This window comes from Petaurus breviceps, unplaced genomic scaffold (genome assembly GCF_028583685.1).
Source record: "Petaurus breviceps papuanus isolate PSGF00001 unplaced genomic scaffold, PetGlider_PUasm1.0 99, whole genome shotgun sequence".
NCBI classification, from domain to species: domain Eukaryota; kingdom Metazoa; phylum Chordata; class Mammalia; order Diprotodontia; family Petauridae; genus Petaurus; species Petaurus breviceps.
Genome location: NW_027187465.1, coordinates 25,727,176 through 25,740,226, shown reverse-complemented (window position 1 = coordinate 25,740,226; position 13,051 = coordinate 25,727,176). Strand labels below are relative to the sequence as shown.

The 13,051-nt window shown below is 46.1% G+C and overlaps 1 protein-coding gene across 3 annotated transcripts; it reads right to left on the bottom strand.

Annotated features, from left to right (window-relative positions):
* Positions 1 to 498: 498 nt before the first annotated feature.
* On the bottom strand, positions 499 to 6,177 carry SNRNP35 (small nuclear ribonucleoprotein U11/U12 subunit 35). Of its 3 annotated transcripts, none has more exons than XM_069081747.1 (2): positions 5,814 to 6,177; positions 499 to 1,849 (listed from the first exon to the last, which is right to left on the bottom strand). In XM_069081747.1, exon 2 carries the CDS (start codon positions 1,844 to 1,846, stop codon positions 1,055 to 1,057), a length of 792 nt encoding a protein of 263 aa, XP_068937848.1. In that variant the 5' UTR covers positions 1,847 to 1,849; positions 5,814 to 6,177; the 3' UTR covers positions 499 to 1,054. The 3 variants fall into 3 exon arrangements, with proteins under 3 accessions (XP_068937848.1, XP_068937849.1, XP_068937850.1); XM_069081748.1 differs by lacking the exon at positions 5,814 to 6,177 and adding an exon at positions 5,153 to 5,749; XM_069081749.1 differs by lacking the exon at positions 5,814 to 6,177 and adding an exon at positions 4,832 to 5,137.
* Positions 6,178 to 13,051: the final 6,874 nt, after the last annotated feature.

Sequence of the window (13,051 nt, the reverse complement as noted above, 5' to 3'; positions counted from 1 at the left end):
GGAAGGAAGCAGGCATTTCTTAAGGGTTTACCATGCACCAGGCCCTCTGTGAAGTTGGTCTAGACTCAGCAAACACTTATTAAGCCTGCACTATGTATGTGCCAGGTACGCTACTGAGCACTTTACAGCCATCTGATTTAATCCTCAAAACAACCCCAGGAGACACCGAAGGTGCTATTATCATCGCCATTTCACAGACAAGGAAACAGAGGCAGAGGTTAAATGTCTCGCCAGGGTGACATGGCTCCTAAGTGTCTGAGGCCAGACTCCAATTTCAGGGCTTCATCCAGGCTGCCACCTACCTGTCTCTGCCTCATTTTCCCCATATGTAAAAGGAGGAGACTGGGCTCCTTTGTCTCCTAGCTCTAAATCAACAATCCACATTTGGCTCAGAAGGGGCAGGCCATTGGCCTGAGGCCACTAAGGACCCTCTTCCTCTTGGCTTTCCTTTTCTAGTTAACCCCTTCAAAACAATCAGTTTAATGCAGGCTACTGAAATGACTGGGCTGATTTGAAACAAATCTTTATTCAGCAGCTGATTGTGTCCAGGGTTCTAGTGATACAAAGATGAAAGAAGTTTGGCCTTGGGTGGAACAAAGGACTAGAATGGTGTGTCCTCTGATAAAGGTATCACAGGTTTGGGGCGGCTAGGTGGCACAGTGAATAGAGCACTGGCCCTGGAGTCAGGAGGACCTGAGTTCAAATGCAGACTCAGACACTTAACACAAAAACTAGCTGTGTGACCTTGGGTGAGTCACTTAACCCCAACTGCCCTACCTTCCCCCCTCCAAAATAAAAAAAAAATATCACAGGTTAGCCCAGAGAAGTGGCAACGGAGGGCTAAGGCGAGAGCTGGGGAAAATCTGAGGTGAGGAAACCCGCCTTTAGCTGGACACGTAAAGGAAGACTCCATGGGAGGTGAGGGCTGAGCCTCGTAAGAAGGAGGAAGAAGCCTCATGCACTGGCCACTGGTGCAGAGCACCCACCCCACCTGCACAGGTGCTGAGGAAAGGGACCGCTGTGCCCTGGAGATGCCAAGAGTCACAAAGTCTGCCTACTTGTGTTTGTCATCCTCTCTCTGCTTCCTGGAGTCTCTTTCCTTGCTTCGGTCTCTTCTCTCTCGGTCTTTTCTCTCTCGGCCCCTGCCCCTCTCCTCTCGGAAGTCCCTCTCTCGTTCCCTCTCGTTCTCGTCCCATGCCCGGGTGGCCTCCCGCTCCTGCCGCCTCTTCTCTCTGCCCCTGTCATGGTCTCGCTCTCTGGCCCTCCAGTCCCAACTTCTATCTCGGGACCACTCCCTCCTTTCCCTCTGGCCCTCTACATAGAAGTCACTTTTGAAAACTGGCAAGTTAATGGGTTTTCTAAAAGGACGGTCCCGTCCACCAAATCTCAGCTGTCCGGATTCTTTTTTCCCACCAAACCCTCCTCCGAGTCTCCGAGGGATCCACCCTTTCAGGATTCTTTCCAGCTCGTAGTCAACAAAGATCTCATGCTGATCTATGACCAGCCCATTGGCGTCTCTGTAAGCTTTTAACAGAGACCGTTCTTCTCTGTACTCAATAAAAGCATAGCGCTTTGAAAAGCCTGTGACCACATCCCGGACTAGCCGGAGCTTCCTTATGTCACCGTATCTGCTGAAGACATCTTTCAGCTTCTCTTCCGTCGTCTGCAGGTTCAGCCTGCCCACGAAGAGGGTGAGGTGGGGGTCTCCGCACACCCCCTTATTGGGCACATAGCGAGCCAGCATCGCCCTCCAGATGGCCCGGTCATGAGGCTCTTCATCAGTCCCGTCGATGCTCCCAGCCTTGAGAGGATCATACTCTTTGGCGATGGGCATCCACTCATTCATTCTCTAGAAAAGCAGGAGACAGTGAGTGTAGTTGGGTTTGATGCACACTGGCATCGGAGGCCAGAAATTTAGCCACAGCATTTTGTTGGGCCAACCAGCCAAAATCTGGGCCCCCTATCTTGGGGCTCCCAAGAACAATTCTACTGCTACAAGTGATAATAGCAGCAGGGTTTGCAAAGCACTTCAAAGACTTTCACCTGTGATTCTCATCATAATCTTAAAGGGCAAGGAACTGTAGGTATAAACATCCCCATTCTGCAGATGGGGAAACTGAGGCGCACAGCAGTTATTTGACTTACCCAGGATCACACTGTTCAAGGTGAGAGTGAAACCCTGGTCTGTCCTGAGTCTCATCCTCCTTCCACATCCTGTCACTGCCTCCCACTTTGGCTAAACCTACAACCCTGCAGAGCCATTCCAGCTTGTAGCCTGTTCTGGCAGGGATCAGGCTTAGGCCAGCAACAGTCCCTAGGGGAAAGTCAGAGCTGAATTTCTTCCTGGGGATCACTTTCTGTCTTGGAGGAGGAGAATGAATTGCTATAGCAATTTCACCCCAGCAAGCCTGCACTGCAGATGACATTCTTTCAGATACATGGTAATTAATTCATAGGAATCCTTATTGGAATAATAAAGTGCCTGCCAACATTTAAGACATCACCAATGCTTATGTAACCGCCTAGCAACTCCACAGCCAAAAGTGAAATAGACTTAAAGCAAGCATGACAGGTCTCTGGTCCTTCCATTCTACCAGAAGCTCTCCATAATATGTCCTCAAACCTTTCTCTAGGGTTTTTCCTCCAAAAGCAACCCTGATGACCTTTCCCTCTTTCACCCCAATCAAACATATGGCTTTTTCTTTTTCTAGATCTCTGCTCTAGTAAGACAAAAGGATTCTGCCCATACAGGAGATATTACTTTTGTTGACGGTATTTATTTGGGGAGTACCATATTGGTTTAAGAGAAGTAACCTAATGCTACGATACAAAACTATGAGGCAGTTATGAACAAATTAGAAATACTGACTTGGTTAACCAATAAATCAGTGTTTGTAAATGGAATCTTCAGGAGCCTGAAAACCACTTAATAAAACCTGTTTACATTTTATGGCAAAAGAGTTCATCCATCACATCCACCAATGAGGCAGAATGGTGGAGGAGAAAGAACACTGGACCTGGAGTTAGGAGACCTGGGATCAAATTCTGGCCTGGGGAAGGAAGTCTTGGGCAAAATTCAGGAAAGATGGAAAGGCTGGAGAGCATCCAGAGAGCAAGAGGCCTCAGCCATTTGAGGATCTGATAAAGGCAGCAGAGATCTGAAGCTCAGCAGCCTGGAACAGAAGGTAGACTGGTTTGACCTGATCCCAGAAGGCACAACTTAAGCAAATGCTGATAGGTTTCTATTTCGTGCTAATAGAGCAACAGAGAAGTGAAGGGGACTGCCACCTTAGGAAGCAAAGGGCTCCCTCTTACTGGAGGATTCCAGCAAAGACGGACCACCAAGTACAGATTGCTCTGATTCCCTGTACCAACTCTGTGATTTTTTTTTGTGGTGGTTCTGGGGAAGGGGGAGGGGGGGGAACAGGTCCTCAAAGCCTTGGTTTCCTCCTTCATAAAACGATTAAGTTAGACTAGATTTTGTACAAACGCCTGGCAGCAAAATGCTGGCATGTCCCCAGTATTTCAGGCTTGGCAGAAGGGGCCCCTAAGTGCCTTGGTGCCTTAGAGTGCAGCCAAGGCAGGGGAGAGCCAGAGACCCATAGCAAGGTTCCAGGAAATAGAACGAACTGCCTTAACCTGGAATGTTTCTGAGTTGTTGCTCAAACTTGAACAAGAAACTAAATAAACCACAGAAAGTCATTACCATCCCTTCTGGTCAGCAGGATGGCAAGGGAAAAGAATTGCTGAAAAACAGAATGAGCTACTACAGACAGTTTCCTTGAATTCAGGGCTAGAGAGACCCTCAGAGATCATTTAGTCCAAAAATCTTTCTTTTACATATGAAGAAAAAGACCTAAAAAAAAATGGGCCTTGCCTATTTTCCCCCAAGTTTCTACAGTTACTGTTAAGTCATTTTTCAGTCATGTCCAACTCTCTGTGACCCCATTTTGGATTTTCTTGGCAAAGGTACTGAAATACTTTCCCATTTCCTTCTGCAGCTTTTTTTTTTTTTAAAGAAATTGGGGTTAAGTAACTTGCTCAATGTTACACAGCCAGGTGTTTCTGGGTGGGTGCTAAGTGTCTGAGCCTGGATTCGATCCCCAGGTCATCCCGACACTGGGGCCGGTGCTCTTACTCGCTGTGCTACCTGACCGCCCCAAATTTTCCCTCATCCTTTGATAACTTTTTTTTTTTTGCTCTTTGGAGGGCAATTGGGGTTAGGTGACTGGCCAAGTTTTTGTATTAGGTGTCTGAGGCCAGATTTGAACTCAGGTCAAATCTGAATCCAGGGCTGGTGCTCTATTCACTGTGCCATCTAGCTGCCTGCAGCTCTTTTTGAAGATGAGAAACTGAGGCAAACAGGCTTAAGTGACTTGCCCAGGGTCACAAAAGTTTTGTATCTGAGGCCAGATTTGAACTCACAAAGATAAAGTCTTCCCCACTGTAGTCCTGGAATTCTATCCACTGCACCACCTAGCTGCCCCCCTGCTTCTTAAGTAACAAAGCCAAAACTGGAACTGGGGTACACTAATCCCAAATCCAGGGCTCCGGTGGCTAACACTACTTTGCCTTTGCCATTCTTAGTTCTACCAGCAGGTCCTGTTTCCCAGGCTGTAGAAAGGATTCCCACTCAGTCAGGGAGATGAACCAGACCTCTTTAACTTCCTAAATTGAAGGATCCAAGAGATTATCTGTCAAGCAAAGGAGAATTTACTGAATTCCCACTAATTAGGCGCTCCTTGGGGGCCAAACAGCTTTTACCCTTTTACCCACAATGCATAGCACAGTGCCTGGAATACAGAACAAACTCCAGGAGTAGGGGAGCAACCTGTGAAAAATGGAGGAGATGGAAGAGGAAGGATGCAAAGTCACGTGGGGGGCCGGCAGGCAAAGCTCCATCTGGCTGGAACACAGTTCGATGTCTAGAAAGCCTGGCAGAAACCAGGTTGTGGAGGGTAATACCCCCCAAATGCTTGCATTTGGTTCTGGGGTTACAGGAAGCCCCTGGGGCTCTTCGAGCAGAGGGATAAAGTGACGTGTTTTTAAGAAACACCACAGGGAGGGGTAGCCCTCAAAAGATATCTGCTGGGGGCCTGACGCCTTGGGCAGCTGCGTGCAGGGCGCGCAGACTTGGGGCAGGAACGCCAACCTGAACGCTACTGCAATGGTCCGGGTGAGAGGTACCCACGGCCAAAGCAAAGTGGCCATTTGGAGAGAAGTCTTAAGGCGTGGCAAAGCTAAACGGCTAGCTGCGTAAACGTCCTGCACGAAGCAACAAGCGGCGGGAGTTGTCCCCGTCTGTGCTCAAGCATCCCCTGCCGCAGAAAATCCCAGCGCGGAAGCGCGTGCAGTTCTCGCAAACTGCTCCCACCACGCCCTCCGAGCCAGCAACGCGTGCGCAGTTCGTTCCCTCTAGGGCTCCCCTCGGCCAACCGCAAGGGAGGGAGGGCCAAAGTAGAGGCCGGAACTCCAGGGTGGAGCATGCGCCCTAGACTACCATGAAGCCAAGGCTGGAAGGCCACTAGCGGAAGCCAGGTTTCCCTTCCCAGGGCCGCCCCCAGACAATCTCTTCGCCTGCTGAGTCCCAGGGAAGATTCCCCAGTCGGCAATGCCTGAGAACCACCTCAGCCCCAGCACCCGGGTTCAAATACGGCCGCCGCCTTTGCCCATCTCCAACATGGCTGCCAGTGAACACAGAGCCCGCAGCCGTACGGCTCCGGGGATGGGACTGCATGGGGCTGGAGATGGACGCCATCTGCCTTCTCTCCTTCCCCACCGACTGCTGCCCGAAAGCAGCTGCCACCACTTACTTTCTGCTGGGATCCAAGCTCGCTCTTTACTCGAGAACAAGGCCAGCCTTCAACTTCCGGGAGGCCGCGCGCGGGACTTGATGTTGGCCGAAGCTGATTTGCCACAGATTATTGCCTCCCTCCGCCCCCCCCCCCAAAAAAAAAAGGTGTATTGTGCCAGGTCAGGGGATGAATTGTAATACACCTCAAAAGCGGAAGACGTGTAATTTTTTTATCGTTTAAGAAATGAAATAACGCCTTTTTTGGGTCAATGTAGGTTCTCGCCAAAGCGTGTGCTGGAATGTGCTGATTTGAAAGTGCAGTTAGGTTTCCTCACGCAGCTCCCGCCCCCGGGAGGATGGTGAACACGTGGAGGAGAGTGTGGACCTGGCAGTGTCTAGACCCACGTTAGGCCACGCCCCAGATCCCTCCCCTGCTGGGAGGGGAGAAGGATGTGAGGGGTGGAGAAGACAGCGCTGGAAGGCAGCTTGAGACGTGGAAAGCACTTTAGCGGTCATCTAGACCAAGCCATTTTACAGATGAGGAAATTGAGTCCCAGGGAGGCAAACGACTTGTCCCGTGGTGGGCCAAGCCGCATCAGAGCCAGGATTCACACCCTGGGTCATGAGATCATGAGATGGTAGAATCAGATCAACAGCCCAGAGAGAGCCAATTATGTCTCATTTTATTTACAGACCGAGAAACTGAGGCCCAGGGAGTTTCAGTGACTTGCCAAAGGGTCAGCCAAGCAGTGTGGGAGTCAGGGTTCAAATCCCTAGTCATAACATGATAGAATCAAATCTAGAAGGGTCATCTAGTCCAATCCCAAATGACCAAATGGTCATTCCAGTGTCCAAAGGGTCATCTAGTCTAGCTCTCTGAACATCACCATTGGATGAAAGCTCTGAAAAAAAAATCGTTAGAAAGATAGGGACAAATAACATAGAGGGACTGTAATCTGGGGGTGGGGGGAAGTCCTTGGACCTGTGGGAACCATAAATTATTGAAGTATCAAAAGAATCATCTAACTTGATAAAGTGAATAAGTGCTGTAGAAAGAATAATAGCACATTGGTGATTTGGGAGTTTTTCTGAAAAGCAGTGACTTCAGTGCAATGGCATTATTATAACCCATTCTGATAAAGAAAAATAAAGATAACAAAAGGCAGGTCAGGGCAGCTAGATGGCTGTAATGTAATGCCAATCAAAGGCAACTTCCCAAGGTTCAAAATACCAGCATAGGTGCTCTCCATTTTATTCAGTGACAAATTAAGAACAGAGAAGGTAAAAATATGACATCATTCAAAATACAGCATTTACTAAGTGTGATTAAATAATCTCCAAGTACTACCCCACCCCAGGACCTTACATTCATTCAATCAATTACAAAGTCCCAGTTCTAAATACTACTCCACCCCTAGGCTGTACCTTCATTTAATCCATCACAAAGCCCCTCTTCTCAAATGGAGATTAGTTTCCAATCATAAGTAAAGTACATTCATCTGTTCAATCATAGAACACAAAAAGGTCAAAAGTGGATAGTGCTGGGCCTGGAGTCAGGAAGACCTGAGTTCAAATCCAGCCTCAGATGATTACTAGCTGTATGACCCTGGGCAAGTCACTTAACTCTGCCTCAGTTTCCTCATCTGACAAATGAACTGGAGAAGGAAATAGCAAATCACCTCTAGTATCTTAGCCAAGAAAACCCTGAATGGGGTCATGGAGAGTCATTTGAACATGATCTAGTGAACAAGCATCAACAGTTGTAGTAGTAGTAAACAATAGCTAGTATGCCTCATGATATACTTTATTTTATTGCACTTCATAGATTTTTTTTTTTTTGCAAATTGAAGGTTTGTGGCAACTCCTCAAGTAAATCTATTGGCACCATTTTTTCCAACAGCATGTGCTCACACTGTGTCTCTGTGTTGTGTTTTGGTCGTTCTTGAAATATTTCAAACTTTTTCATTATTATTATATCTGTTATGGTGATCTGTGATCAGTGATCTTTGATAATACTACTGTAATTGTTTTGGGGGCACCATAAACAGTGCCCATATACACTGCGAATTAATCATTAAATTGTGTGTGTGTCTTTTCTGACTTCCCTGGGGACTGACCGTTCACCATCTCTGTATCTGTCTCTCTGTCTCTGTCTCTCTCTGTCTCTCTCTCTGTCTCTGTCTCTCTCTCTGTCTCTGTCTCTCTCTGTCTCTCTGTCTCTCTCTCTCTACCTCTATCTACCTATCTACCTGCCTCTGTCTCTGTTTCTTTCTCTCTCTGTCTCTCACCTCAGGCCTATTCCCTAAGACACAACAATATTGAAAAATATCACATGAATTTAGTGATGAGGCAGTGGCGGGGTTTGAGAGAGTTGACTCCAATTTTGAAAGACATTTTACTGTGGGTAAAAACACATCAAACCGCATGGCACTCTTCAGAGAAATTTCTCATGTAAGGAAGAGTCGATCAATGCAGCCAACTTCATTGTCATCTTGTTTTAAGAAATCCCGCAGCTAGGGGCAGCTAGGTGGCACAGTGAATAGAGCACTGGCCCTGGAGTGAGGAGGACCTGAGTTCAAATCCGACCACAGATACATAACACTTACTAACTGTGTGACCTTGGGCAAGTCACTTAACCCCAATTGCCCTGCCCTCCAAAAAGCCAAAAAAAAAAAAAAAACCCAAAGTAACTCTACAAGAAATCCCACAGCCAACCCCAGCCTTAAGCAGCCACCACCCTGGTCAGTCAGCAGCCATCAACATCAAGGCAAGATTCCACCAGCAAAAAGATTACAACTCGCTGAGAGCTCAGATGGTGAGCTTTTTTTTTTTTTAGCAACAAAGTATTTTTAATTAAGATGCATACATCTTTTCTTTAGACATACTATTGCTCACTTAATAGACTACATTATAGTGTAAATGTCACTTATATACATTGGGAAACCAAAAAAAAAAAAATGTTGTGACTCGGGAGGCCAGGAGCGATTTATTGGGGGTGGTCTGGATCCTGAACCCACAAGATCCTCAATATATTCCTGTAGTACTTTAAGATGTGCAAGCAGAGCATTTAAGAATCAGATTGGGAAGACTTGTTCGATTTTATTAAGACCAGCAAAGATGTCTAGTCTACCTCCCTCCTCATATAGATGGGAAAAACAAAAGCCCAGAAAAGAAGAGTGTCTGGTCTAAAGTCGGAGGAAATTTAGCACCTATTTAAAAACTCAATAACATGAAATCACATTCACTTTCAATCAGTAGATTTAACAAATACTTTGAGAGAAACCTGAGTGGGTTCTGAGCAGTGGAGATAACCCCTCGATCTGGAATCGGAGGTCCCGAATTTCCTAGTGGTGTGACCTGGGGTAAATCTCTTCATCTTGGGCCCCCAATGTCCCCTGTGTTAAAATGAGCCTAAATCTTTGAAAGTTAAACTACTCTTTTCACACCCAGTAATCACCTCGTTACTCCCCTTTGAAATACTAATTAACTGGTTAACCTTTGTTCACTTGTCTTTAGCTTTTCAGTCTACAAAGCCTCTCTCCACACCAAAAGGGAAATTACTCTGCTAGGGACCTCACTTAGCCCCTCGGCCTTTGCTTCTCTAAAGCTTCTGCCCTTTTAATGTCTATTGTGCCCCCAGTCAGACTGAAGGCCAATCATGGGCACTTATTTTGTGCCAGAAATCTTGCTAAATGCTGACAATAAAACAGAAGGCAAAAAATGTCCCTGTTCCTTGAGGGAAGGGAACGTGTATTAATAATCAGCTCCCTAGCCCAATGTCACCTACAGTTGTCTGTCCATTTTCCAAGAGGACCAATGACATTGCAGGCGATGTCTTGACTCCTGCCTGAATTAGATTTAATCGAGGCAGAGCTGCACTAAGTCATTGCTTTCTCACCGAGTCATCAACCTCCAGCGGCAGAACAATAGTCAGGAAGAGCGGCCATGGTCCAGGGTGCAGTGGGTGACCTTGGCATCTTCAATGCCTGACCAAGTATTGGTCTGCTCCAGCCGCCTCTGTGGTCACCAGTTGGAACAAATCGTTCCCATCCGCCCATTCCTCCAGGGAAGTCTTCACAGTGCTGCAGGTAGGTAATAGCTAACTCACATTCGGGTTTGAGTTTGGTCAATTGCCCTCAGCCTGGTTTAGCCCCGATGGTTTCCCTGGGTGTGGCCTCTGAGAATCAGGCGGACACCAAAGGTGGGTGAACAGCCTTGAAAGGACTTGAAGGCCCTCACAACAGAGACACTAGTCCTGAACACTCCATGCACCGCAGTGTTTTGCATGAGTAGGCATTTCATTCATAGTGGCTGTTGTTGATCTACTCAAAGATCTAGAATTTCATGCACTCAGATAAGAGGGTTACCAAAAACTCACAATATTTCGCATTTACTAACATTTACCTACAACGTGCCAAACTGTCTTTGAGGCACCAGGCAGACAAAGACAAAAATGAAAAGATCCCTTACCCTGGAACTTAATGGAGTGAAAAGCTTGTTTTCTGATGATCTTCCTAGCAGCGGTCTATAATTTAGTATATTATGGGCTAAGGAATTTCGTGAGGCACTCAGATTCAATTGTACTGGGTCATGAGGTTCCTAAGTATCAGAGACACAATTTGAATCTAGACCTTCCTAATCTCTGGGCCAGTACTGTGCCCACTACACCACACTGCCTCTCTTAGAACAGACAGATAAACGCAAGATAATTTCAGGAGGCAGGGAATGCTTGGGATCTGGAATGCATTTATTTGTTTGTGGATAGCATCCAAACCCAGGGAAGCCAGGAATTCTGACGGGTGGAGTTGAGGAAAGATCCCATCCTTAGTACAGAGTAGAGTCCATGGAATAGAAAGTTGAGGTCAGCCAGTAGAAAGCATGAAACTGAGAACAAAGACAAAGACTCCTTGATGGAGTGTCACAGAACAACCCAAGCTGGCTGGAACACCAAGTGTGTATAGGAAGGGGAGCCTGAAGAGGGAAGAGAGGACCAGATTGTGATGGGTCATTAAATGCCAAGTTAAGGAGTTTGTATTTTTTTTCTGACTTAGAGTCACTAGGGAGCTACTGATAATTCTGGAGCAGGAGAGAAACCTGCTAAGACCTACTCTCTAGTAAACTTATTTAGGCAGCTGCCTGAAGGGTGGGTGGACTGGAATAGGGAGATTCACAACTTCGATCTTTGTCTTGTGGAGGGGCTCAGGTTAATAGCTCATAATCTTCAAGAAAACTAAACAGAGGCATATGAAACAATTTGAGAATAAAGTACCACTAAATACGCATTGTAGATAGTAAATACAATAGACAAACAGCAGATAGTGAAACAGACAGACACAGAGACCCAGGATCTCACTGAAACCAACAAACGATTGTCCAGCCCATGAGCTCTACAAACAGGACCAGAGGTCACAGGGTGTAGTAGACAGAGAACGAAACATTTAGAGTCAGCAAGACCTGAGTTCTAATCCTGCTTGTGAATCGGATAGCTATTGTGTGACTGTGGGCAGTCCTGCCTCTGACACTTAGGAGCCCAATGACCCAAGTACAGTTAACTCACACTTACCCCATCTGCAAAATGGGGATAATGATAGTCTTATTTCCCAAGACAGTTGTGAAGATTAAATATATAAGGTGGCTCACAAACTTTAAAGAGCTATAGGAATAATAATGAACATTTATGTAGCATTTACTGTATGCCAGGCACTATGCTAAACCCTGGGGGCACATTATTCCAGGGCCAAAGCATCAGAGAGGCAAAGCCCAAGGTGCTGAGGGAGGTCCCTCGAAGGGTGATTTTCCTCTTGGTGGGAAGAGAGATTTTGAAGATTTAACTGATATTATCTCATTGGATCCTCACAACAGCCCTGGAAAATACGTGCTATTATTATCCCCATTTTACAGATGACAAATCTTTGGCAAACAGAAGTAACTTGCCCAGGGTCATTCAGCTAGGAAATGTCCGAGGCTATTATATGGTTTGGGAGTAAAAGTTTCTTGTAGATGGATATTCACCCAAAGAAGTCTAATATTTTTCTGTTTAAAGAAAGGATCATCATTCCTTTTTGTGTCATGGGCCCCTTCTGAAGGGGTCTGAAGCCTAGGGACCCCTTCTCAGAATCATGTTTTTAAATAGTTGAAGAAAATGCTAAATTTCAGTTAGAGTTGAGTGAAAATAAAAGTGTTGTCTTTCCCATCCAAACTCACAGACCCCCCCTGAAATTTGTCCAAAGATTCCTTGTGTATCCATGGACCCCAAATTAAGGACCTTTTGTTTTAAAGAGATCCTTGTATGTGTGTTTTCTGAGGGTAGAGGAGAGATACTTGGAATTAGGCAGATCTGGGTTCATTCTATAAGCTTTTATCTCAATGCCTACTGGCTACAGGACACTGGGCTAGCTGCTGCCTACAACCCATGGGTAAATCCATAATACCTAGTGCACTTAACGTATTGGATTGTTGTTCCCAAATACAAATGGGATAAGAGATGGGAAGTGCTTTGTAAACTTTATAGTGTTTGATAGATGTTTGTTCTTATTAGGAGGTGAAGAGGAAGTTTTTCTTCAAGGGTTGCCAAACACTTCATCTTTTGTGGTCTGTTTACTGGTGGTAAGTTTCTCCATACTTAGGAAGGCTGGTCCTCCAGCAGCAGGCACAGTCTGACGCTGCTGGGGGCTTAAAATCTTTCCCCTGGGAAGGTAAGACCTTCCAGAGCTGACCCTCTGGGGAAGAGAGCAGGAAGCAACAGAGAAAAGCTTCCTATATTATGTGACAGCCTAGGGGAGCCTCAAAAAAAGAGAGGATTTCTATGAGGAAGACTAAAGAGGAAGACCTTCGAAATAAAGGGTACAGGACAACATTCATGGTTATAAGAAGAGTGGAAAAGTAGGGAGGGGACAGGTTATGAAGCTTTAAATGACAAAGGAGTTCACATTTCTTCCTGGAAGAAATAGAGAGCACTGGAGTTTACTGAGTAGGGATAAGAAGGGGCCACTCAGGAAAACATGATCAGACCTGTGCTTTAGAGAAATCACTTGGGGCAGGGGTGGGGGCAGTTAGGTGGCTTGTTGAATAGAGCACCGGCCCTAGAGTCAAGAGAACCTGAGTCAGTTCAAATCCGGCCTCAGATACTTAATACTTACTAGCTGTGTGACCTTGGGCAAGTCACAATTGCCCTGCCTTCCCCACTCAAAAAAGAAAGAAAGAAAGAAAGAAAGAAAGAAAGAAAGAAAGAAAGAAAGAAAGAAAGAAAGAAAGAAA